This window comes from Scyliorhinus canicula, chromosome 11 (genome assembly GCF_902713615.1).
Source record: "Scyliorhinus canicula chromosome 11, sScyCan1.1, whole genome shotgun sequence".
Classification (NCBI taxonomy): Eukaryota; Metazoa; Chordata; class Chondrichthyes; order Carcharhiniformes; family Scyliorhinidae; genus Scyliorhinus; species Scyliorhinus canicula.
The window spans coordinates 32,394,926-32,422,417 of NC_052156.1; the positions used below are offsets into that span (position 1 = coordinate 32,394,926).

Sequence of the window (27,492 nt, forward strand, 5' to 3'; positions counted from 1 at the left end):
ATGTATAGTAGCGTGGTTAACCCGGAGTTATGCCCTTGAATCATTTAACATGATAGCCCCAGTGGATTCTATTTTAATAAAAAAGAGTTTGTATGTTCTTGTTACAGATTCCATAACATATGGCGATGTTGAGAAAATTTCTATCAGAAATGCCAACCTCCGGCAGAGCAGTTGAAGGGCATCTGAGACTAATTTAAGAGTTTCTTTCCAGTCTTTTTGAACGACACTTCAACACTCTTGAGTAGTGGTTGCTGCCCGACCATCTGCTATATTGTTGCTGCTTATTCTGTAGGGACTCCGCATACCAGAAGACTCTCAGCACATAATTGGTCCCCAAGAATCAGGATGGAATAACATTTTGAAATATTTTATTTGGACCAACAGATGGATTAAAGTGCGCAAGCTTTGAGATCACTTCAGTCCCTTCAAAGTGGTAAGAAAGAAAGTTGTTTTGTTTTTACTATTGAATTTCACGCAATCAGAATGAATTCTTCTTTGATTATGGCAACGACAGCACGTTTTTTTGTCTCTGTTATGTGAAGCCAAATATAAGCATTAACACTTTTCCTTGTCAATTTTCACCTGTAGTTTGCAATTTGTCCTTGTTTATTATTTAAAACACATTCACCTTGCCCTTTTTTAAAGGCAAGGATTGTGACTGTTAAGCTGACGCACGTGTATTCCTTACATATTCCTCCTGGTTTATGTTTTTGAAATTCAGCTCTTTTAAAAAGTTTCCTGAATGTCGTGTTTCTAGAACACAGATCATGGCACATATTAGTGGGCTGGAATATCAAACAAATGCAGGAACCACCCATTACATCATGTAATGCTCTGGGTAGTACTTGGCTGCAGATATATTTTAATGTTGTTGGGAGTGAGGGGGGGGGGGGGGGGGGGGTGGACAGTTACTATGGGATGCAGAGGAACTCAGCAGACAATAAGTTGGGACGAGGGAGATTAAAAGGATCTGACAGCAGGCCAGCACATTAGGTAAGCAACTGTGATTGATGAGAAACTTCTTTGGTTTCAGGTTGAACAAATAGCCCTTGCTGTTGGTCAGTTGAGATTGAAGAGTTGGTCCCACCCTGTTAAAGCACGTCAAGGTTTTCATACTGTGAACAGCACACACACACTGCTGGAACTGGTAAGTCTTGCCTTTATGCTGATGTTTCTTCTGAGAGAGTTTTATGAACTGGCCAAACAAATGTTAAGGAACAAAGGGAAACACGTTGAAATGAATGCTGTTATGATTAAGGAATGGGATAGACCAGTGACACATTTAAACTAACACTTTTGCAAAGCTACAATTTAATTTACATTGTGTTTTTGATCTGCTCATGTACTTTTATTTTAAGCAAGGGCAGAGAGGTAAAGGTTGTTGTTTTTAACTACTTTCAGAGAGTTTTGCTTTCTGTGAAGGTCTTTTGTGTGTATAAAAAGCATTGTGCCTTGAGTGAATTGTGCAAGGGGAAGACATGAAATATCTGTAAAGAAAATAATCTGTTGCAGCTTTAGTTGCACAGTTGTAACTCACGGAGGCAGGTTTCTAAATCATCAAAGAATTAGGCTTCTAAGTAATCAGAAACTTCTAATTTTTAAGCTAACATTGCAATTTCCCCAGTTTGGAGATCAGGATTTTTTTCCCCCCTCTGCCTTATTTGTCACATTGTGTTCAAACATCACCTCTGGGAGAGCTAGTACCCAATTGTGTGTTAATGAGAAGTCACTGCAGTCTGAGGGCAGTATCTGCTTTCAATCTACACTCTGCAGACAGAGTGACCATGCAGAAACACTGCTTCCGATTAAACCTGAGTCCCATTGGACTGATAACAACTATGCTCCTTTGAAATTCTAAGCTGTTTCCTCACACATCACAGGAGGTAAAACTGCACTGCAGCCATGAAACTTTTAACTGCTCAGGTTACACTCTATTTACTGCATAGAGTATAGGCACTTCCAAGGCTGGTCTCTGAAGCCACACATCCTTACATTGTATTGGGAATTTAAAAAATAGCTGGCTCAGGAATAATAAAGCAACTGGAAATCAATTGGGCGTAGCAAAGGACATGTTGTATGAAATGGCTTCTGAATTATATGATGTGAGCTGATTCTAATCGCACAGTCTGGCTGTAAGCGAATGAGGTGAGGAAAAAATCCAGGCTGTTCCCTTTTAACAAAAAATGTTAGTCATCACTGTAGCCATGTGCCTGGCTTGCTCTCAGATTTTTTTTCAGCATATCCCGGATAGGAATTCCTTACTGTCTCACTCTGTGGAATTATCTTCGTCGTTCCAATTTTCTATTGTCTTTAAAATAAATTTTCGTTCTCTTTTAAAAGAAATGTAATGTTTGTGATAACATTTTTAACGTGTTGGAAAGCAGCAATCCCACTTCATGTAGGCTGCTGCCAGGAAACTATCTGAATAAGCAATAGATTTTCCCACTGTTGAGCCATTTATTGCTATTAAACCAGAGATATTGTTAACATACAGAAATTTTAACTAGAATGGTCTATTTGGAAGAAAATGCAAGCAAGGTACAATCTGTTATTAAAAGGAAAGAACAAGCTTATTAGCAGTTTATTCTACATGGTATGGTGCTCTATACTCTGGTGCTTTTGAATTTTAAGTTTTAAATTGAATGAATGATTGCATTGACTTTTACAGTATGGATAAATAAGTTTCCAGAGAGCAGTTTCTATAAAAGCTTTGACCCATTCCCTCTACAGCAATGATCAGCATGGACGCAACATCCCCCTATTCACAGTGAGAGTTACAGCATTTTTCCCCTCCTTCACAATTTACTGAGACTGTGACTTTATGGATCACATGCATTGCAGAGCTGCTACAGTACTTGCAGAAAGCAGCTGGGGATGACAGAAAAAAAAAACCTTTGCTGTGGTCAGGGAATAAGCTTCATTTGCTGCAGAACAACAGACGTTCTATAGCACAAACTAAGAAATGACTTTAAAAATGCGGCAGCACCAAAGGTTGTCCCGGCTTCAATGAAATGGTGGGATTGTTACACAAAGCAGATGTTGTTACAGTTTCTTTACGATGACGTCTCCCCATTTTGAATCTGAAAACTTAATAAACTCCCAATTGTTGAGATTTCCATTTTCAATATTTCCAGTGTGTCTCACTGAGGATTTGTACCGATTGCAATACTAGAAGCAATCATTCTCACAGAATGCTGTGAAATACCGTTTTTGAGAGTGTGCACATGCTCCTTTGCGAAATAAAGATCAGAAGTCAACTGCCTGTGCATGATGCATTAATGAACCAAATCATTGCTGAAGGCATGAATCGACAGGAATAATAATTCTGTTTCTGCGGTTATGGCCCTGGGTTTATTGTTCGTAAACTGGGAAATAACTGGATGCTGTGATCACACTTTGAATGTAATTGCAGCTAAAGTATGATTTCCAAAACCATTTGCGAGTATTTTACATGTCGCTGTTCAATGTATTTTAAAATTTATATTCATTTCTCTTCTTTACCTCTTCATTAACAGCTATTCATAGCTATATATTATTTTCCATGGGTGGCATGGTAGCACAGTGGTTAGCACTTTTGCTTCACAGCACCAGGGCCCCAGGTTCAATTCCCAGCTTGGCTCACTGTCTGTGCGGAGTCTGCACCTTCTCCGCGTGCCTCATGGGTTTCCTCCGGGTGCTCTGGTTTTCTCCCACAAGTCCCGAAAGACGTGCTGTTGGGTAATTTGGACATTCTGAATTCTCCCTCCATGTACCTGAACAGGCTTTTCACAGTAACTTCATTGCAGTGTGAATGTAAGCCTACTTGTGACAATAAAGATTATTATTATTATTTTCAGCATTTTTTTGTCTTGATAGCAGGGGTTAGATTTTCCAGCACCGCCGGACGATAGGGTTTGCTGTTGTTTGCACCCTCTCCCGGGGGAAACCGACGGCGGGAGGGTCGTTTTCGGCGGGACTGGAAGATCTCGCCAGCGGGAATGGCTGGAAAATCCCACCCTCCAACACTGAACAACACTGCTTCATTTTATAACAATCCTCATGGCTCTTTTAAAGCGTAAATTTATTTAACCTCCTGGTGCATTCCCCGGCCAAATAAAATCACCAGTGATTCATACGAAATACATTTCTGAGAATTAGCTGTTCCTTTCCATGTATTAAAAATATTGAAAGGAATTTTGCTGGAATAATTTTAATAAAACCTCCTCCAAGTCATTGAATGAGTTTTGCCAAAAGAAATGCTACCCCCTATGGGCACGCAGTTGGCAGAAAGAAATGGTGTTTGTGGAGACCCGAGAATTGAATGCTTCAAAAAATATCTTGAGTCTGTAGCTGGAAAAAAGTATTATATTCATTTTAAATGCCATAAAAAGCTTTAATAAAACCCATAATTACTTTCCTTGGATCTGAAAATGCACATTAGAAAAATATCTGTTTCCTATGAATATTGCGTCAATTCATTGGTGAATTGTTCACTCAAGACTGTGTCAGTTCTGGCTCAATTGGTAGCATGCTTGCCTCGAGCCACTTATTAAAGCTGACACTTCAGAACTCTGCTGTAGCGGTGCTGCACTGTTGGGAGAGCCATTTTCCAAATGAGATATTAAACTGAGGCCCCAGCAGTCTGCTCAGATGAATCCCTTGGCATTTTGAAGAAGATGTGGAGATGTCGGCGGTGGACTGGGGTGAGCACAGTAAGACGTCTTACAACACCGGGATTCTCCCCTACCCGGCAGGGCGGGGGGTCCCGGCGTAGCAGAGTGCCGCCAACCACTCCGGTATCGGGTCTCCCCAAAGGTGTGGAGAATTCCGCACCTTTGGGGGCTAGGCCCGCGCCGGAGTGGTTGGCGCCACGCCGACTGGCGGCAAAACCGGCGCCAACGGCCTTTGACGCCCGCCGCCCAGCGCGGGGCTGGCCAAAAGGCCTTCGCCGGTTCGCGCATGCGCCGGTGCAGCAGCGGCCGCTGACGTCACCACCGGCGCATGCGCGGTAGGGAGTGTCTCTTCTGCCTCCGCCATGAAGGAGGCCGTGGCGGCGGCGGAAGAAAAAGAGTGCCCCCACGGCACTGGCCTGTCCGCCGATCGGTGGGCTCTGATCGCGGGCCAGGCCACCGTGGGGTCACCCCCCGGGGTCCGATCGCCCCGCGCCCCCCCAGGACCTCGGGGCCCATTCGCGCCGCCAATCCCGCAGGCACCAGAGGTGCTCCAATTCCCACCGGTGGGAGAGGCCTGTCAGTGGTGGGACTTCGGCCCATCGCGGGCCGGAGAATCGCCGCGCCCCCCGCGGCGTGATTCCCGCTCCCGCCGATTCCTGGATGGTGGTGAATTCCGGCCACGGCGGGGGCAGGATTTACGCCAGCCCCGAGCGATTCCCCGACCCTGCGGGGGTTGGAGAATTCCGCCCCAGGTTAAAGTCCAACAGGTTTGTTTCGAATCACTAGCTTTCGGAGCACAGCTCATTCCTCAGGTGAATGAAGAGGTGGGTTCTGGAACCTTTTCATTCATCTGAGGAAGGAGCAGTGCTCCGAAAGCTAGTGATTCGAAACAAGTCTGTTGGACTTTAACCTCGTGTTGTAAGACTTCTTATTTTGAAGAAGAGCAGTGGAGCTATCCTCAGTGTCCTGGCCAATAGGTATCTCTCATTCAATAACAAAGAAGAACAACTTATCTGGTCTTTATCACTTTGCTGCTTGTGGTAATTTGCGGTGTGCAAAATTGGCTGCTGCATTTCTTGCATAACAACAGTGACTACAGTGTAAAAAGTATTTAATTGGCCGTAAAGCACTTTGAGACATCTGCTGGTTGTGAAAAGCACTATATAACTGTATGTTTATCTTTGGGTTCTTTTTTCCCTTTCAGACCTGTGAAACAAGGAAAATGTGAAATAACACTTTACTTACCACCACAGAGTATAGAGCACCATACCATATTGAATAAACTGCTAGTAATAGCAAATCTGATGTAATGCATCAAGTAGATGTGATACTGTAACATATGAATGAAATGTTGGTTTATGTGCAGTTGAGAGATGCCAAGAATACATGCTCCGAGACAGTTCTTCAGTTCCTGTTGAATTGGTTCCATCGGTTTTAATTACACTAACCCTCCAATAAGCATCAAGGCTCTCTCTTTTTTACATTGGAAATTTCAGTTTGCAAAACCTTTAACAGACTTTTCTTTCATAAATTCAAGGTTTAAGAAGAGAAGGCAAAGAATTAATCTACAGTTTGGAACTGGGCCTGGAGTTTCTGTCAAAACAAAAAGTCAAGAGGATTTAAATCGTCCCCTGAAAGTTTCAACCAAAGCTGCTTCTGCGAAAGTCTTATCGCCTGTGAGGCCCTTCAGAAACTATGGCTGCACAGAGTCTGGAAATATTTGGATTATTGGATCTCAGGATTTGGTTCTGCCTGCTGATAAGCTGTGGCAGCTGTTTAGCCCAAAAGGACTGCACTGGTGTGAATTGCCCTTTACTAGAAAACTGCATTGAAGAGGTGCTGGAGCCTGAGGCCTGTTGTGCTTCTTGCATGCAATATGGTTGTAAATGTGAGGGCTACCAGTATTATGACTGTGTTAACGGTGGCTTCAGGGATGGGAAAGTACCTGAAGGATCTTCATATTTTGTTGATTTTGGAAGTACAGAGTGTGCATGTCCCAGTGGAGGAGGCAGGATAAGTTGTTATTTCATCCCTTGCCCTGAGCTTCCGCAGAACTGCATTGAAGTTTTGGAGCCGGTTGAAGGCTGCCAACACTGTGCCAAGGTGGGGTGCCTTCACGGCAGTCAGAAATACATAGCGGGGCACACATTTCACATGCCACCATGCAAAGTTTGCCATTGTCCAAATTCTGGTGGTGATTTAATGTGCTATGCCCTTCCAGACTGTGATCCTGCTCAAGAGATGAAGACTGTCTACCCAAAAATCAATGAGAATGAAGAGCCAGTGCGGCATTACGATGACCAATATAGCTATGACCAAGAACCTCCAGATAATGAGCACTTTCTTAAGGAATCTTCTAAACAGTCCAAAGAGGATGGGCCATTGAATAGAAGGCAACAAAAGTCTGCCATTCGGAACTTAGACATTGATGATGATGAAAATGAAGATTATGATTACAAAGAAAATCATGTGATTCCTAATAGTCCCCATGGTCCATTTTATACCACAAAGGCAACAGATATCATCAGCATCACCCCAGTGAATACAACTGATGAATACATTGAATTGGAAAAGGAAGGGAAGGACACATGGGGAGAAGGAGAACTCCAAAGGGAACAGATCACAGAAAAAATAATGCTGGAAGAAAAGATAGAAAGCATGGAAAATAAAGAGGAGCAAACAGACCCTATGTTTCCTAAAGTTAAATTTAGTCTCACAAAGCAACCTCCTATTGCTGTTAAGGAAGATGATAATGCCGTACCAAACAAACAGCCTCAATCACTGTCCTATTATCTCTTTGATGAAGAGGAGGACACTAATAGCATTAAACTGAGCCCAGATTTGGATGAAGGTAAGATTGCAGAACATAGAAACATAGAAAATAGAAGCAAGAGGAGGCCAGTGGGCCCTTCGAGCCTGCTCCACCATTCATTAAGATCATGGCAGATTGTCCAACTGTATAGCCTAATCCTACTTTCACCCATATCCTTTGATCCTCTTCGCCCGAAGTGCTGTATCTAACTGCTTCTTGAAAACTCTCAGGGCGAAATTCTCCAACCCGCCGCACCCATTTTCTGGTGCGGCGCCCCCTTGCCGGCAGCGAGATCCTCTGTCCCAGCAGCCAGCCAATGGAGTTTCCCATTGAGGGCACCCCCACCTTGTCGGGAAATCCGTGGGCGTGTGCGCGCTGCCGGCGAAACGGGTGATCCCCCCCCCCCGATGAAGAATCCAGCCTGCAATATTTTGACCTCAATAATTCTTGTGGTAATCATTTCTGCAGGCCCAGCATTCTCTGGGTGAAGAAATTTCTCCTCATTTCTGCCCTAAATGGTCTACCCCGTATCCTCAGACTGTGGCCCCTGGCCCTGGGGAATAAGCCTGAGTTAATTATGACATTTTGTTCGAAATATCTAGATAACTTGAGAGCTGGTGCATTGGCTCCCAATAGGCAAATCTAGATTGGGATTCTAGCATTGGCTGTCAGTGGTACACATTCTTTTGAGTTCCACTATTCTCGTTAACGAGTGATAGAAATTAATGAGGGAAGGAAGAGATTCCTCTCTCAAATTTTTCAGCTTTTTGAAAAGTGCTGATGGCACCAAGGGACTGCTACACAGGCAAGGCAATTCTTCACTGTCCAGACTAAAATGTTTGGAGAGAGATAACGAAAGAGTGAGAAAATAGGAAAAACCCTGGGAAAAACAAGGGAGAACATGCTGTTCCGAAGCAAAGGCATGACAAGCGCAAATCAATTACAAATACTTTTCTCTTATAATTCCTTGTGCTTTTGTGGGAAATTGTTGCAGGTAACAATGCAGAAAGCAGCATTCATCATTTAGGTTGTTATCGATCTACTGATCATTATAGCAGGCCTGAAAACTGGAGTTTGTTGAAATATACGGCTGTCTGGGCAGCACGGTAGCATGGTGGTTAGCATAAATGCTTCACAGCTCCAGGGTCCCAGGTTCGATTCCCGGCTGGGTCACTGTCTGTGTGGAGTCTGCACGTCCTCCCCGTGTGTGCGTGGGTTTCCTCCGGGTGCTCCGGTTTCCTCCCACAGTCCAAAGATGTGCGGGTTAGGTGGATTGGCCATGCTAAATTGCCCGTAGTGTCCTTAAAAGTAAGGTTAAGGGGGGGGTTGTTGGGTTACGGGTATAGGGTGGATACGTGGATTTGAGTAGGGTGATCATTGCTCGGCACAACATCGAGGGCCGAAGGGCCTGTTCTGTGCTGTACTGTTCTATGTTCTATGTTCTATACCGTATGGCCCTCATCCAGGGTAAACTTTAACTTCGTATTGGAGAGCATCAGCCACACCCTTTCCTAAAAATCTGGGAACCCATAGCATTTTATTTTTCTTGTTTATTTACAATAGAAGCAGAACGCGAAGAAAATGGAATTCCTGAAATGTTAACTGATAAAACATCCATTAAACGTTATCCTGTTAATGACAGATAAATGCATTACCTGAACACAAATAACAGGTGATAGATTACCAATATGGTATTGCATGCTCTGATGCTTTGGGCACTGTGAAAAGTAGCCGAGGACTTGTATTTTCTTTTAGAAATTTAGAGTACCCAATTCATTTTTTCCAATTAAGAGGCAATTTAGCATGGCCAATCCAGCTAACCTACACACCTTTGGGCTGTGGGGGTGAAACCCACCCAACACGGGGAGAACGTGCAAACTCCACACGGACAGTGACCCAGGACCAGGATCGAACCTGGGATCTCGGCACTGCGAGGCAGCAGTGCTAACCACTGCGCCACCGTGCTGCCCAGACTTGTGTTTTAAAAAAAAAAAAATTAAATTCCATCCTTAAAGTTACAAAGCCAATTCTCAGAGTGGACAGAGCAAATTTTTAATAAAAGAAATTACTGCGGATGCTGGAATCTGAAACCAAAGAGAACGGCCAGCGAACGGCTTGCTGCTGAAAAACATGCGGCTGGAGGCCGGAGAATCCTTCCATTATTTATATGCATTTAAATCACTTCCATGTTGGTCTTTATGAGGTGTTACAGGTGAAAGGGTTTCACTGGAAAGTTGGGAGAAGTTTGAAACTCTTTTACACAAATGGCAAATTATGCTGGAACAAGTGAATCTGGAATTGATAGAATTTGTTATCCAAAGGGTAAAGTCATGTCTGTACAGTTAGGTCACAAATCAGCCTGATCCCAATGAATGCTGGTACAGGCTTGAGAGGCTAAATAACTTATTCCTGTTCCTACATTCCTAGGTACTTAAAAACATGCCAAGCAGCATTGCCCTATCAGATGACCCTTGCACAATGTGAATAAAATGTTCTTGTAGTTATGTTGTCAGTCAATGTCAATGATTAGCAGTCATGCAGTTATGCAACATTGAAAATAGGCCAAACACCAAGGGCGCGATTCTCCCAAAACGGGAGAAATCGTAAGGCTGGCGTCAAACCCGGGCGGGTTTGACGCCAGCGCGCCCCTTCCCGACTGGGAACCGATTCTGGTCCCCGGTCGGGGCTAGCAGCCTGACGCCGCAAGCTCCGGCATCACGGGCTTAACGAATTTCGTTAAGCCCGCTTGCCGGAGTTAGCGCCGGCTGACGCGTCATATAACGTCAGCCGCGCATGCGCGGATTGGAAGACTCCAACCCGCGCATGCGCGGATGACGTCATCGCGTATTTGCGCGAAACCAGCGCATGCGCGGGCCGGGATGCCCCTCAGCCGCCCCGCGAACGGATACTGCGGGGCGGCGGAAGGACAAATAGTGCACGGGCATCGGGCCCGCTGCCCGCGATCGGTGCCCACCGATCGCGGGCCCATGGCACCCTTGGCACGGCCGTGGTATTGCCGTGCCAATCGGTGCCATGGTTATAAAAAGCGAGTTGTTCCCGCCGTTTTTACGAACGGCCAGACCAGGTCTGTTTGCCGTTCGTAAAAACAGCTTAAAGGGCTGGGACTTCGGCCCATCGAACAGCTGTGAATCGCTGCCGGCCGTAAAAAAACGGCGGCAGCGATTCGTGTCGGGAGTTGGGCGGGGGGGGGGGGGGGGGGGAGGGGGGGGGGGGAGAATAGCGGGAGGGCGGGAAAAATGTCGGGAAGGCCCTCCCGCTATTCTCCGACCCGTCGTGGGGGTCGGAGAATTTCGCCCCAAGTACTGGAATATAGGATTAGAATAGATGGGTGCTTGATGGCCGGCACAGACACGATGGGCCAAAGGGCCTCTTGTTGTGATGCAAAACTATGGCTCTTTTCATCATTCTGTGAAATTGCGAGTATTATAGTGCATACATTCATTTGAGACTGTTACCTGTTCAGAGTGAGGGAGAGTCAGCAGACCTGAGTTATACTGTATTACAGCCTGTATGGCGATAATTGAACATTGCAAGCCCTGGTGATATGAAACTTGGAAGAAACATGAGGACATTGTAGAACTTCAAAAGGACAGACAGGTTGGTGCATTGGGCAGACAAGTGGCAGATTAAATTTAATGCAGAGAAGAACAAAATGGTTAATTTTGGTCGAAAGAGCATGGTGGCTTAGTGGTTAGCACTGCTGCCTCACGGCGCCGAGGCCCCAGGTTCGATCCTGACTCTGGGTCACTGCCCACGTGAAGTTTGCATATTACATAGAACATAGAACATACAGTGCAGAAAAAGGCCAATCGAGTCTGCACCGACCCACTTAAGCCCTCACTTCCACCCTATCCCCATAACCCAATAACCCCTCCTAAACCTTTTGGACACTGAGGGCAATTTAGCATGGCCAATCCACCTAGCCTGCACGTCTTTGGACTTTGGGAGGAAACCGGAGCACCTGGAGGAAGCCCACACAGACACGTGGGGAGAACGTGCAGACTCCGTACAGACAGTGACCCAGCGGGGAACCAAACTTAGGACCCTGGCGCTGTGAAGCCACAGTGCTAGCCACTGTGCTCCGGGCTGCCACATGTTTGGGTAGATTTTGCCCCCCACAACCCAAAAAGATGTGCAAGGTAGGGGGATTGGCCATGCTAAATTGCCCCTTAATTGGAAAAAATGAATCGGGTACTCTAAATTTAAAAAAATTTAAAAAACTTTGGTAGGAAGAATGTAGAGGGACATTGTAAAATAAAGTGACTCAGGAGAAAAGGGTCCTAGGTGCCAGGACAAGTTGAGAGAGCAGTTAAAAAAGCAGTTGGCTTTTTGGGCTTTTCCAATAGGGGTAGAGAGTACAGAAGAGGAGGTTTATAAGAATGTTGCCAGGCTTAGAAAAGTATAGCTGCGAGGAGAGATGGGAGAGGTTGGGGTTATTTTCCTTAGAGCAGAGAAGGCTGAGGGGGTGCCTTGATTGAGGCGTACACAATTATGAGGGAACAGATAGAGTGGCGGGATAAAATTGTTTCCTTGGCAGAAAATTCTAGAACCAGGGGACATAGATTGGCAGATGGTGTAGAGGGGACATGAGGAAGAACTTTTTTATGCAGAGGGTAGTGGGTGTCTGGACCTCACTGCCTGAGTTGGTGGTGGAGGCAGAGACCCTAAACTCTCTTTTCAAAATACCTTGGTGTCCTGGGGCTGGCATGGACGAGATAGGCTGAATGGCCTCCTTCTGTGCTGTATTTCGTCTATGTTTCTCTGGTTCTGAGCAAGGAAGTTATATTAAGTTCTGAGCAAAGAAGTTCTGTTCACCAAAGGAAGTTAAATGTTAAGACTGGTTTGGACTCAACTGGAGTATTGCGTCAGTTCTGGGCACCACACTTCAGGAAGGGTTTGAAGGCTTCAGAGAGGTTCACAGGAATTTCTCCAGGGATAAGAACATAAGAACTAGGAGCAGGAGTAGGCCATCTGGCCCCTCGAGCCTGCTCCGCCATTCAATGAGATCATGGCTGATCTTTTGTGGACTCAGCTCCACTTTCCGGCCCGAACACCATAACCCTTAATCCCTTTATTCTTCAAAAAACTATCTATCTTTACCTTAAAAACATGTAATGAAGGAGCCTCAACTGCTTCACTGGGCAAGGAATTCCATAGATTCACAACCCTTTGGGTGAAGAGGTTCCTCCTAAACTCAGTCCTAAATCTACTTCCCCTTATTTTGAGGCTAAGGAACCTCAGTTATGTGGAAAGATTGGAGGCGTCGGGACTGTTCACCTTGGAGGAGAAGGATGAGTGGAGATTTGACAGAGGTGTTCAAATCACAAGGGGTCTGGACAGAGTAGATCGGGAGAAACTGCTCCCATTGATGAAAGGAATGAGAACCAGAGGGTACAAGTAATTGGGAAATGAAGCAATGGTAACATGAGGAAAAGCCTTTTCATGCAGCAAGTGGTTAGGATCTGGAACGCACTGTCCGAGAGAGGGTGGTGGAGGCAGAGTCAACTGAGGCTTTCAATTGGCAATTGGATCTTTATCTAAAAAGGGGAAAGAAATGCAAGGGTACAAGACGCACTCGGGTGAATTGCTCCTTCAGAGGGTCTGCACAGACATGAGAGGCCGAAAGGCCTCCTTCTGTGCTGTGTAAGCATTCTGTGATTCTATGCCCAGAGTTAGCCATTTAAATTGGATGTTAATCATGGGCCCTTCAACAAAATTAAAAAATAACAATCAACTGGCTTGGAATTTCATCAGCGTCTGAATTTTTGTGTTCGTCATTGCAAAGTTGATTTGGTGTGATCTTTAATTCTCCTTCCATGTTGGTACTGGTCTAGCACTGCTTACCTAAATGTACATTTGCACCTGAAGTGCACTGAATGGTTTTGGGTGCAGTTTTACCACCCTGTCACATCCGGTGTCAATTCCATTGCACTGCAAGCAACGCAGGAGAGGCCAAAAATGGGCTTTGCATGGAGGCAAAACCACACATGCGTTACCTGACTCGTTGCAAACGGTCTGGATCACACCCGGAGATCCATTAAGCTTATTTAAATATGCGTGGCCTGTTTGAGGCTACAGTCACCCAGCCTCCGGCAGTCACCGGCTGCACCAGCGAGGCCTCACCCGAACGCCGATCAGTACTGGTCTCCACAAGCAGAGACCAGGCATGATGGCCACTCTGGGGGCCTTGAAGGCCATAGGAGCCCCCGGATGGCCGGGGACAGGGCAGTGCTAATCTGGTTCTGCTAGGGTGTCAGGAGCACTGCTTGGGTGCCCCAATGGCAGTGTCAGGGTGCCTGGTAGGCACTGTCAGGTGTCACGGCCTGAGAGTGCCTGTGAAAAGGGGGGAGAAGTGGGTTATGAAGAGTGGGGGGTTGAAGGGGGGTATGAAGGGGGACCATAAAGGTTGGGGGGGCTGATAGGGGAGTCCTGAAGGGGGGTTGGGCCTGAATGGGGGGGCCCCCTAAAAGTGGGGGACTCCTAGCTGGCTGTGCTCACTTTGGGGGGGGGGGGGTGGGAGGGGGTGATGCCCATGTCTGTGGGGGGTGGGGCATTGTCCATAGCTGGTGGGAATGGGGGACCCTCAAACTTATTTTGAGATCAGTCATCCTTTCGAAATGTCGCCCTGCTCTCTGAGGAGTTTAGTTCACCACCGAGGGAAAAATTTAAAAGTGTGGGCTAGACTGGTGAGAAACTCCACAATATCGGTTTGGATTTCATCCTAAAGTCCATCGGGAAGCACCCCTCCAAACCTGCCCAAATGACACTTTACCATTTTTTTGGAAGAATCGCACTCTTTGTACTTCATCAGTCGTACAGTCAGCTACATGCATAGCTGATCCAAGCAACGTACAATATGATGGCACAAAAACAAAATACCGCGGATGCTGGGAATCTGAGATAAAGATTCAAAACGCTGGAAATATTCGGCATTTCTGGTGGAAATTGTGGAAAGAGAAACAAAATTAACATTTCAAATTCAGCCGATGACCTTCAAAAGGTGATCACCGTGAAAAGTCATCTGTTTTTCTCTCCAAAGATGATACAATATGATGACCCATTCACCCCCCATTGTTTCACTTATCCACAGTTACAAATATAACTGGATGGCATGCGACATAGCGCACGATATACCCACCTCATCCCGCCGCAATTTGGATGGAATGTGGCCAATAGGTCTCGAGAGATGCCTCTTCTGGGATTCCCGACAGACGTTATGCCCCGATCCGGAATCTGCCCATAATGGGTGGGATTCAGACTTTAAGTGTTAAGTGAGTTTAACTGCTCACTGAACTATGCCTATGCCAGGTCTAACCGACCGCCGGGATCTACAGACCTCGCAGAGGAGACCCCAGCCGGGTGCCATTTAACACTGGTCCCCACAAAAGATGCGATTGGGAGGGTGCAGTCGAGAAGGTGGCAGGGCTGGATGTGTTTCCGGTGGAATATTATAAAAAATAAAAAAATAAGCTGGTACAGCTGATGGTGGGGATGTTTGAGGAGGCAAAAGGTAAGGAAGTGTTCCCACAAACCTTGGGGCAGGCATGGATTTTCTTGTTACTTAAGGAAAATAAGGATCCGACGGAGTGTGGGTCCAATAGGCCCATATCACTTTTAAACGTGGACGCAATTATATTGGCGAAGGTACTGGCAGTTAGGCTAGAGGAGTGCCTCCCGAAGGTGATAGGTGAAGATCAGATGGGGTTTGTGAGAGGGACGCAGCTCTTTTCAAGCATTAGGACGGTATTGAACGTGGATATGATACCGGCGGAGGGGAAGGAAACAGAGGTGGTTGTGGCATTGGACGCCGAGAAAGCGTTTGACCAGATATAATGAGGGTACTTGATGACAATTCTAGAGCGGTTTGGAATTGGACCAAGATTTGTGGACTGGGTATTATATAAGGAGCTGAGGGCCAGCTTCCGCACAAATAACGTCAGCTCAGAATACCTTCTTCTCCACTGTGGGACTAGGCAGGGATGTCCTATGTCCCCCCTGCTGTTTGCACTCATGATTGAGCCATTGGCCATTGCATTAAGAAGTTCGGGGATATGGAAAGGGATAGTTGGGGGGGGGGGGGGGGGGGGGGTGGATGGAGAGCATAGGGTGTTATTATATGCCGATGACTTGTTATACGTGTCAGAACAAAGTGTGTCCATAGGGGGAATACTGGAGCTGCTTCGGGTGTTTGGGTCTTTCTCAGGGTACAAATTAAATCTAGACAAGAGTGAATATTTTGTGGTGTCTCAGATGGGGGGGTGGGGGGGGGGGGGCGGTGGCTTGGGGTGGGGGGCAGGAGTGGGGGGGGGGGCTGCCATTCCGTAAGGCAGGGACTCACTTTAGATACCTGGGGGTGCAGGTTGCCTGAGATTGGGGGGGGGGGGGGGGGGGTGTTCCGCAGGTACAACATTTTTAGTTTGGTGGGGAGAATGAAAGCTGATCTGGCAAGGTGGGATGGTTTCCCTCTGTCATTGGCGGGTCGTGTACAGGCGGTTAAAATTAATGCGCTGCCGCGATTCCTGTTTATTTTTCATTGCCTGCCGAATTTCCTGCCAAAAGCATTTTTTAGAGAGATTGAAGGGATTGATTGAAATTGAGAGATCATATGGGGAGGGAAGGTGGCCAGAATTAAAAAGGTGCTGCTACAGAGAGGAAGGCAGGCAGGGGGTTTGGGTCTTCCGAAACTGATGTATTAGTACTGGGCGGTGAATGTGGAGAAGGTATGGACCTGGGTCAGAGGGATTGACTCCCAATGGGTCAGAATGGAGGAGATTTTGTGTCGGGAGTCGGGATTGAAGGCGCTCGACTCCCATCAACAGCGCTGCTCCTAACGGCCCCAGGGAGAGACTCAGGGAGTCCGGTAGTAATAGCTTTGTTGAGAATTTGGAGGCAGTTTCGACTGCACTTCGGGTTGGAGGCAGGGTCAAGGGAAATGCCGATTCGGGGGAACCATAGAGTTGAGCCAGGGAAGTGGGATGGACATTTTCGGAGATGGGAGGAGAAAGGAATTTGAACACAAAAAGATTTGCTGGTTTAGCTCACTGGGCTAAATCGTTGGCTTTTAAAGCAGACCAAGCAGGCCAGCAGCACGGTTCGATTCCCGTACCAGCCTCCCCGGACAGGCGCCGGAATGTGGCGACTAGGGGCTTTTCACAGTAACTTCATTGAAGCCTACTCGTGACAATAAGCGATTTTCATTTCATTTTTTGTAGGATTAAAGGAGCTAGGAGCGAAGTATGGGTTGGAGCAGGGGGAAATATTTAGATACATGCAGGTTTGAGACTTTGCCAGGAAGGAGACACAGAGCTTACCAGTAGAGCCGGCTGCCACATTGCTGGACTAGGTGCTGAAGACAGAGGGACTGGAGAAGGGGTAGTATCGGCGGTGTAAGGGGCTAATTTGCAGGAGGAGAAGGCGCCACGAGAAAGGATCAAGGCAAAGTGGGAGGAAGAGTTGGGAGAGGGTATGGAAGAGGGGGTCTGGTGTGACGTGCTCCGGACGTGCGAGGTTGGGGCTGATACAGCTGAAGGTGGTATATAGAGCACACCTCACAAGGGCAAGGATAAGCCAGTTCTTTGAGGGGGTAGAAGATGTGTGTGAACGTTGTGGGGGGGGGGGGGGGGGAGGCGCAAACCACGTTCATATGTTTTGGTCCTGTCCAAAGCTGGAGGATTACTGGAAGGAGGTGTGTACAGTAATCTCTAAAGTGGTTCATGTGAAACTGGACCTGGGCCCTCGGGAGACCATACTTGGGGTGTTGGACCAGCCGGGGCTAGAAATGGGCGTGGAGGCAGATGTTGTAGCCTTCGCCTTGTTGATCGCCCGAAGGCGGATCCTGTTAGGGTGGAGATCAACCTCTCCATCCTGTGCCCTGGCATGGTGGGGGGGGGGGGGGGGGGGGGGGGGGGGGAGGTCCTGCTGGAATTCCTAATGTTTGAAAAGGTCAAATTTGAACTGAGGGGGAGGATGGAGGGGTTTGACAATTCATGGGCGTTATTCATTATGCACTTTCGAGAATTGGATCACATCGAACATTAGGGGGGGTTGGGGGCTGGGAGGGTTGGGGGGAGGTGGACTGTATGTGCTAATGGTGATTATGGGTGATTCCTGATTCCTTTTTGTCATTTGTTTATGTTAACATGCGGGCCAATGCCTGGGGTTTGGTGGGAGGATGGGATCGCTGTTATTGATATGCCCAGGTGGCATTTGTTCCTGATTATTGTTCATTGTTGGGTGTACAATTGGGAGAAAATGTGAAAAAGGAGGAGAATAAAAAAATATTTACAAAAAACACTGGTCCCCACAAGTGAGGACCAAATGGAACGGCACTTGGAGGGTCTCACAGGCAATCGGAGGCCCTAGGGTGGTTGGAATCTGGGTAGAGTGGGGCCATGGCATGGCTGATTCCACCCAGGCATCCTTGCACTGTCCACCTGGCATCCTGGCAGTGCCAACCAGGTGTCAGCCTGGCACTGCCAGGGTGCCCAGGCAGTACTGCCAGGTGGGCAGAGGCCCTGCCAGGGTGCCATGCTGGCAGTGCCAAGGTGCCCAGGTGGCATTTTGCTCATGCCAGGGATCAGGCCCAGGCTGCCCTGTCCGTATGAGGTGGGTAAGGGGAGGGCTCGATAACCCCCCAACAGGAGAGTTGGAGTGTGGCAGGGGTTTGTGGGTTATGTCGGGAGGTTGAGAGATCGGTAGCGGAGCTCCTCAGTGTAGGACATGCGCTTGAGAAGGACGTTCCCTGCTGAGGCTCGAAAAAGTAACAAAGCGCCTTTCAATAGCAGGGTCATTTCCGCCACTACAGGTGCCGGGAGCAACCCCACTAATTACACCCCAGAACGAGACTCTTTTTTTACGTTAGATGGCATCCATAATAAAAATATCAACAGAAACATAGAAACATAGAAACATAGAAAATAGCAGCAAAAGAAGTCCATTCGACCCTTCGAGCCTGCTCCGCCATTCATTATGATCATGGCTGATCATCAAGTTCAATACCCTGATCCCGCCTTCCCCCATATCCCTTGATCCCTTTAGCCCCAAGAGCTGTATCTAAATCCTTCCTGAAATTACACTCCCAGAATGTCAAAGATCGCAAAAGAGATTTAAAAAAAGACATGAATATGGAAGTCTGAATTATGGTCAGTCAGATTTGAGGGTAACAGTTATGGTGAAACACACTGTTGCCTTTATTCATATTGCTTTGGTGAGCCAACAATTAAAAGATGCTATAATGGTCCATAAGTCGTTTCTTTATATCTAATTGTTTTTGTAGTTATCGTGTTAAAATTTGAAGATTGAATTCTATATGTGTTTATACTTTGTATCATACAGTTCAGTTACTTATATTGCTGTACATGTACCCACAAGATTCATTTCAAACTCCCAACAAAAATGTTTCTCTCTGACAGGAAACGCAGGACATAATATCAGTTACCACTTTGCACAGACTATTCATCCGAGTGATCCATCATTGCTCACCAGTGTGGCTCCCTACCCCAGCACAAGTGAGGGCGCAAATCCTCCTACAGGTTAGTAGCATTCAGTCCCCAAATGTGACAACGAGGAGACGGAAAACATCACCCAATTAATCCAAGTTTCCAAATAATTGCAAATGTTTGTGATTCAGCCTGCCTGTTAAAGATTTTTGGGATTCACCTGATGGCACAGAACTTGAGTATTGCTGAAAATAGAGAGATATTGCTGAAGCCCTTTGTCTTGCGTTCAGCAGGACAAATGCAAGAATGCTAAATTTCAAATGATCACTAAGATTTGTACTACAGGAGACAAGGGTGCTGATTGGCTGAGACATTGCCATGGAAAAAACAATGTGGAATATAGGCCCCCAAGTGCCTTGGTAATTCAAAACAAAATGCAAGGGTTGAACACACTCCTTTTGTTCCTGTATATGATTGTACATTATTTTGAGATGGCATGAATGAGCCACATTATGATTGATTATCTTAATTTGGTTGTTACTGTAGTTATTAGTGCAGTCAGAATTGTTCAGCAAGTGGTATCCAATTGCAGAATCACAATCTAACAGTCAATGCCTTGTCTATGTGCTCGTTTGACATTGTGACCTTATTTATGAACAAGGCAATGAAAGCAGCCATCAACATTTGTACCACGTCTCTCTATCATGGAAATATAGATGTGCTGCCATTTTTTGATTCTGTATTCATTGAACTGATTATGAACTTAGCAATTCGCACAGTTGAGTTCAGTTTTAATGACACCATGTGTGCCCAAATGGATGTTGCAGCCATGGGATCCCCTCTAAGTCCACTACTCTCTCACATTTTCTCCAGTTTCCATGATGGAATTAGCCTTACTGTCCTACCCCATGCATATGTTTGCGATCATTAAATCTGCAGCTATATGTGAAGATTTCCTCACATACCTCAATCCACTCCTGCCCACGGTCAGATTCACTTTTGAGATGCAGAAGTCTAACTCTCTCCTTTCCTTAGTGTAATAGGTTTGCCACTACGATCTACCACAGGCCTACCGTCACCAGTCGATATACACATTAGGAGTTGTATAGCTCTACACAATATAAGATTGGCCTTATCACTAATTTGTAAATAGGGCCCTACCTATTTGATCACCTTGCAGGCTGGGCACAGAAATAGCGGGTGCGAGTCCCTGGCTTTCCCACGGTGATGGAAGACAGCCCACTGTTGGTCAGCAGTGGGATTTACCATTGAATCCACCCCAAACTGCAATCTCGCCCACAGTGTATCAAAGCCATCTGGTGGGTCAATGGCAATCCAGATCAATCATTGTTTACTGAGTATCACACAAACACTGAAATGGATCAAAGACCACCTCTTCCGGATCTGAAAAGTGCCCTGTCTATCTGATATTGCTTTGGAAGGATGAAATATCTCACAACTTTGACCAATAGGCGAATCAACCTGTTTTATACTCCAACATGCAGTGGCTACTCAAATGGCATTTTCCACTAACAGGATGGAGCTGTCTGTCCAAAAAGTTATTTTCCTGCCACATAATTGATAAGAATTCAGCATCGGTGTGATGTCAGGGACACAGGTCATAGTTCCCAGTGACTGGCTGCTTAAATCTAACAACATGTTCCTTCATGTTGGCTTCCTCCAGCTTCTATTTTCTATGCAAATGGAATTAGGCTACTGAGTTGGATGACAGTCATGATCATAATGAATGGCGGACCAGGCTCAAAGGGCCGAATGGCCTCCTGCTCCTATTTTCTATGTTTCAGTTGTTCATAATAGGTGTAGAGTACAGATTGTACTCAACCAGCCCATGCTAACAACACCCAAAACAAAACGTGCACTATTACATGTGATTTTATGATTGGACAGCACTTATTGAACACTCCTGAGTGCACTAATAGCTACAGTAACAACCAATTTTAGATAATCTCTTGAATTCATAATTTACGCTTGCTAGAAGCAGCATACTTCCATACGCAGGGACCCGTTCTTTGCAGACAAAAGGAATATGTCCAAGCCTTGCTTGAATGACTTTTTGAATGACTTGGGAACTTGGGGAGCCTACCATTCCCTGCCACTTTCTCCATGGCAACGCCTCAGTCAATCACAATCAGCTAATTAATCAATTAGCACCCTTTTCTCCTGTTGCATAAATTGCTATGGTCAGTTGAAATTTGACATTCATGTGTTTGTCATGATCTGTGCGTGACAAAAAGCTTCGGCAAAGTGTTTCTCTCTTCAGCATTCTTTTCAGGATCATGAAAGAGGGGAAAGTATTGCATTGTCAGTCTTTGTTGTTCAATTAAAGCTAAAGTTAGATGGAAGCTCAAATCAAAAAATTAAGTTTGACCTTTGACACGATGCTAATTTTAAAAATAGTCTTTTTATTATTTTAAATACCATATTGCCGTAAACTCAAAGGTCAGTTTGGAATTCAGGCAACTGAACACTGAAAGGCTTGTACAATCTCAGCTAACAAAGTACCCTATGGAGGTACTGCTTTTATTGTACTTCACTTTTCAGACTATTTTCAGTCATTTCCTGAGATTTATGTAACTTAATCTTGCCAAGCCTCCAGTTCTATTAAAAACAGCCGCAGTGAGAATGTGTAAAATTGCCCCCATACACTCTCTAAGAAATGACAGAAAGTTGAAAATTTGTATTATTTAAACAATGCTCATTTATATAATGGCATAGTCTGACCGTGGAAATCTTTGATCATATGGGTCTGCTGGCTATGCAGCATAATAGCTAACTATTTCAACTCTATACTCAGAATACTTTCAGTAATTTAATCACTTTGAAGGAATAGAAGTGAAATAAAATTCATAGGTACCCACATTCGCTGGTAACTCAGGGAATTTAACAGGATAAAACGTACCAGTGCATGTATTGTACTTGTTAATCCAGTTAACAAAATCAAACATAACAATGCATGTGTTACACATGTTAAATCCATTTAAAAGAATCAACACGTATGTTAAATTCCAGGCTGTTCCTGAGAAAAATAGTTAGTTATAAACTGAAAGATCGTCAGTTATACATCGGCAAATGTATATCAGGATAGGTCATCGTCAAACCTTCCTTGGATTGAGTTCGCATTTCAATAGTTTGTGTAAATAGGTAATTCTCCATGTTCAGCATTGTCGAAGAATTGAGTGTTTTTCTGGATTTGTTTCCAAATCCATGTTGTCAATGGAAGTAGCATCAGTTATATGGGATTTAAAGAGTATTTGGTCTCGCAACAAAGGGCAAGTTGGGTTGGCTTACTAATCATTGTAAGAAGTCTTACAACACCAGGTTAAAGTCCAACAGGTTTGTTTCGAATCACTAGCTTTCGGAACGCAGCTCCTTCATCGGGTGAATGAAGAGATGGGTTCCAGAAACATATATATAGACAAAGTCAAAGATGCAAGACAATATTTTGAATGCACGTTTTTGCAGGTAATTAAGTCTACAGGTCCAGATGGAGCAACTGGAGCGAGGGATAATCACAGGTTAAAGAGGTGATGCTCCGCCCCTTATGGGCTAAGTTCCCGACCGTGGGGTTGACGTGAGGCCTGAGCGGTCGGGAACCCGGTGATGTGGCCGCGGACTGTGTCCAGCATCGCCACAGTCGGCCAGGAGCCATGTTGCTGGCCAGAGGGGCTTCCGCGAGGGCTAGGGGGACTGGTGGGATTAGCCAGGGGGTGTCGTGTGGAGCAGGTCTTGGCAGGTGATCTGGTCTGTGCACGGTTGGCACCATATTGTAAGGCACGGCCGCTGCAGGTTGTCGCTGTGCGCATGCACGACCATGGACCCGGCCATTCTCCGGCCATTTTTGGCGCGGGAGCCGGAAATTTTATTTTGTTCCACTGCTAACCCCTCACCAGTCCCAGGATTAGTGAGGGTTTGGCGCCAATTTTGGCATCGTAAAACGCCACAGTTCCCATGCCAGCGTCGGCACTTCGCAGTAAAATCGGAGAACCCAACCCCATCTTTCTCCATGCACCTGAATAGAATCCCCATTTTAGATCTTTAAGAAATAATTATTTAAGAAATTAAATTTAAGATTTCACTTTTATTATTTATTGGTGTTACTGAAGAGATGAGAGAAGTGTTTTGGCCCTTGAAATGTTCGTAGATGTACAAGGGGAATTCCTTATCAAATTATAAACCAGCATATGTATATCACCATGACTGTTTCAACATGGGCTTGTTATCCTTTGTAAGAACGAATTCTGTGGGTATTGGAAGCCATTAAGAGTACCCAAAATCATCACCTTCCTCTTATAGAGGGAGACCACAAAAACTCAAGATGCAGAAAAAGCTTATAGAAGGCACACAATACTACATAGAGTGTGGTGATATGAAAGGATTTATAGAGCACCTTTCACAATTTGAGGACATCCCAAAGTGCTTTATAGCCAAGGAAGTACTTTTGAAGTATGTTCACTGCTGTAAAGTTGGAAAGCACAGCAGCCAATTTACACACAGCAAGTTGCACATTGGCTGTGGAGTACTTTGAAGTCACAAGAGAGAACAATGTCTTTCTTCTTTATCCAAGTAAAACATTTCCTCTTATCTGTGACAATAAAGAAGACTAGAATATGGTTGCTTAATTCAAATGCTGATGAAGGAAGCTGTGCGGAATTACAGAACTGGGAATTATAGAACTGGGAATGTTTCAAGGCTTTTGAACTGAATTAAAGAGGCCCTGTGTGTGTGTGTTATGACCTCGGTGAATCTAACACAGTTGAACATATGTCATTCTTTGTGGGTGAGACCGTTTTTTTGCCAGCTCTGCTTTTCCATCTAGTTTCCCATACCAGTTGTAAGGCATTGATAAAAGATCCAAGAGAAAACTACAATTGATTGCCAAAAATCCTTCGTTCTTGAAATCCCTTACAGCAGTAGTAAATACAGCCTTTTGACCTGATAGTTACATGGGGAAGTTGTTCTTCATTCCCTGCTTCAACTAGTTTTCATGTCAACTTTCTATTTCACTCATGTGGGAACTGGATGACTGAGGACCTCTTTGTTAATCATTGGTTTTAAGTTTGGTAATTTATTCAGACCTGGGGTCTGGCATTTTTTTAAATATACGTGCAGTCCTTAAAATTCCCTGAATCTGTAATGCAGAGTCTCCACATACATATTTTTATGATTTGTCAGGAGGCACATAAATTTCAATACTGTGACTTACTGTTCATACAAATATATCATAGCCCAGGAAAAAACTGTGGACGGGTGGGACATGTTTCCATGCTATCAGAGAAAAACCCTAGATCTCATCCAATGCTGGTGTTTTATTTGTATTCTTAGACTATTTGAAATATCAGCAAGTTGTGGAACTAGAAATTTCTGTCCATTCCCGAAAGCGTGATTCTCTGGCTCAACTACAGTGAATGGGAGACTTGGCTGTGCGCCAAATCCTTTGTCTTCGCTAACAGCAGTATCGGGGAGGACCTGCAATGGAGAATCCCGGACTTTAGCTAACTTTATGACAGGCTAACAACAGTCGAAATTCTCTCCCAAATCTTTAAGTGTGATCTCCAGCGGGAAATGCGGTGTGATTCCCAGCGGGTGGGTCGATGCTATCCAGATCGCAATCCACCCGCGCCTCGACATTTTTGGAGGTTTGGGTGATTTACGCCATGGAAGACACCGGTGCAAGCCTGGCTCCTCAAAGATCAGGGGACCATTTTTAAATGGCACCCTGATCTTAAGACAACCCTACAGATGTGACCCCTCCTCACAATTGCCAGCGAAGCACCCCCCCCCCAATTGCAGTGGAATCCTGCTACAGGGTCGCCAAAGGCCCTCCCCTTCAGACGGCCCCTTAGAGCCCTCCTTCCCAACATCCCCCATTTCAGGGCATGCCCCTTACTGCCAGGTTGGCACTGCCAGGTTAGCACTACCAGGGTGCCAGGAGACAGTGCCATTGCTCGGCTCTGCCATGCCCCTGACCACCCGGGGGCTCAAATGTTCTCAGAGCCTCCAGCATGGTCATCATGTCTGATGTTCGGTAGAGAAGATGCGTGTTGATTTGAATGGCTCTCACGCTGTGCCAATGGGTACAGAATACCGGGAGTGGGTGAATCTGGCTTGAAATGGTTGCAGCATATTTAAATGCTGATTTAAATATGCTAATTCGGTTTACGCCCAATGTCAGTTCTGTCTGGCAGATTGGTTCTTGTTGCCAAAAGTTGATCTGCATGTCTCTTCCATATTCTATCATCTCGGGTTTGTATGGTGTCGGACACCAGTCCTGTCTGTGCTAAAATGATGGCAGGCATCCACATTTCACTTGTGGTATAGTTCCTTTCCAGAACCTCCTCGTCTTGGTGAAAAACGTTTCACCTTTTTCTCCCGCTGTATGACATGATCCTGCTGTCTTTTCTCAACAATTTATTTTGTCTTGGGTGGTTTTAGCAAATCAAAGGCTGTGTGTAGTTGACGTCTAACCATTAGCAACGCCAGAGAAACTTGGGCTGTTGAATACGCCGTATTCCTGTACATGAGCAGGAAATGGCTCAAGCGGTCAGACAATGAACCTTGTTCTCTAGTTACCTTCAATGAATGTTTCACCATCTGTACAAAACGTTCCACCAGCTTATTTGTGGCAGGGTGATAAGGAGCGGATCAGCTGTGTTGAATTCCATTCTCCTTTTAATAGTGTACAAAATGGGACTTCCGGTTGCGGCTATGCGGAGCTAAGCCGCACGTTCAGCAGCTCCCGCCAGGAACGGACCTTTGGGCTCTTTTTAGGGCCCCCAGCGGCACTTTTCTGACGATTCCCGACGTGGGAAGGAGTCAGCAGCAGTTCCCCATCGGTGTATGGCCTGGACCAGGAGAGGGGCAAGCAAGAGAGCGGTGGCAGCGCCTATGAAAAAGCGAGGGAAGAAGCACAAGATGGCGGCAGGCGGAGACCTAGAGGAAGGGAGGCAGTGGGCGCAGGAGCAGCAGGAGACTCTCCAGCGCTGCTTTCGGGAGCTCAAAGTGGAGCTGCTAGAGCCGTTGAAGGCTTCCATCGACAAGCTGCTGGAGACTCAGACAGCCCAGGGGGTGGCAATCCGGGAGATCCGACAGCAGGCCTCTGAAAGAGAGGAGGAGGCCTCAGCCCTCGTGGTAAAGGTGGATATGCATGAGGCGCTCCACAAAAAGTGGCAGGAGCGGTTCGAGGAGATGGAGAACCGGTCGAGGCGGAAAAATTTGCGGATCCTGGGCCTCCCGGAGGGGCTGGAGGGGTCGGACTTGGGAGCCTACGTGGTCGTCCTGCTGAATTCGCTGATGGGAGCTGGGTCCTTCCAGGGGCCCCTGGAGCTGGAGGGGCCCACAGAATACTGGCAAGGAGGCCCAAGCCGAATGAGCCGCCACGGGCGGTGCTGGTGCGGTTTCACCGGTTCGTTGACCGGGAGTGTGTGCTCAGGTGGGCCAAGAAGGAGCGGAGTAGCAGGTGGGAGAATGCAGTGGTGCGGCTCTACCAGGACTGGAGTGCGGAGGTGGCTAAGCGGAGGGCCGGGTACAACCGGACGAAGGCGGTGCTACACAGCAAAGGAGTAAAGTTTGGCATGTTGCAGTCGGCGCGTTTGTGGGTCACCTACAAGGACCGACACTTTTACTTTGAGTCCCTAGAGGAGGCGTGGGCCTTTGTGCAGGCCGAGAAGTTGGACTCAAACTGAGGGTTGGGTCGGGGGTCTGTATGTAACTGTGCTATTTTCTGAGGGGGGGCTTTCTGTTAAATGCTGGTTGTGTGTGGTATTCAGGGCGGGAGGGCACTGTCTTTTTGCATGGGTTCGGTGGATGGGCTCGAGGTGGGGGGTAGATTTGTAGTGTGGGGAGCTGATGGTGGGAATGGGGCTGGGGCCCCGCGAGGGGCTTGGGCCAACAATGGGAGCTGCCTTAGAGGAGGCGGGGTCGGGCAGATGGAAAGCGCGGGCTTTTTCCCGCGCTGAGGGTGGATGGGGGAGGAGGAGAGCCTGCTGGTGGGCACTGGGGAGGAGGGGTAGCCCCACGCTGGGAGGGGTCGGAGAAGTGGCGGGAGTTTTTCGGGGTCAGCAGGAGTCAGCTGACTTACGGGAGTATTATGGAGGGAGTATTTAGGAGGGGTCCTAGCTTGGGGGGGGGGGGGGGGGGGGGGGGGTTACCGGGTTGCTGCTGGAATGGCCAGGAAGGAGCTGGAGTATGCAGGGGGGGTCTGGATGGGTGTTTGCCGCCGTGGGGAACGGGCCGAGCGGGGGGCGCTGGCCAGTGGCGGGCAGGGGAAGGGTTATGGCTAGTCGGCGGGGGAGGGGGGCAGGGAACCCCCTGATCCGGCTGATAACTTGGAATGTGAGGGGACTGAATGGGCCGGTCAAACGGGCCCGTGTGTTTACACACTTGAAGGGGCTGAAGGCGGACGTGGCTATGCTCCAGGAGACGCACCTGAGTGTGGCGGACCGGTTAGACTGGTGTTTCATTTCATGAAAGTGTTTCATTCGGGGCTGGATGCAAAAAATCGGGGGGTGGCGATCCTGGTGGGAAACAGGGTGTTGTTTGAGGCGTCAAA

General features: G+C 46.7%; 1 protein-coding gene across 5 annotated transcripts in view; it reads left to right on the forward strand.

The window, feature by feature from the left end:
- Nucleotides 1–369: 369 nt before the first annotated feature.
- Nucleotides 370–27,492, forward strand: part of fbln2 (fibulin 2) — a 248,158-nt gene continuing 221,035 nt past the window's right edge. For 2 of the 5 annotated variants that reach the window (XM_038812721.1, XM_038812726.1), the window contains exons 1-3: nucleotides 1,026–1,147; nucleotides 6,190–7,503; nucleotides 18,897–19,016. In XM_038812721.1, coding sequence (XP_038668649.1) covers nucleotides 6,348–7,503; nucleotides 18,897–19,016 — 1,276 coding nt within the window. In that variant the 5' untranslated portion in view covers nucleotides 1,026–1,147; nucleotides 6,190–6,347. Of the gene's footprint in view, nucleotides 434–919; nucleotides 994–1,025; nucleotides 1,148–2,049; nucleotides 2,146–6,189; nucleotides 7,504–18,896; nucleotides 19,017–27,492 lie in introns of those variants that run through there. The other 3 variants (XM_038812722.1, XM_038812724.1, XM_038812725.1) reach the window with 3 other exon arrangements.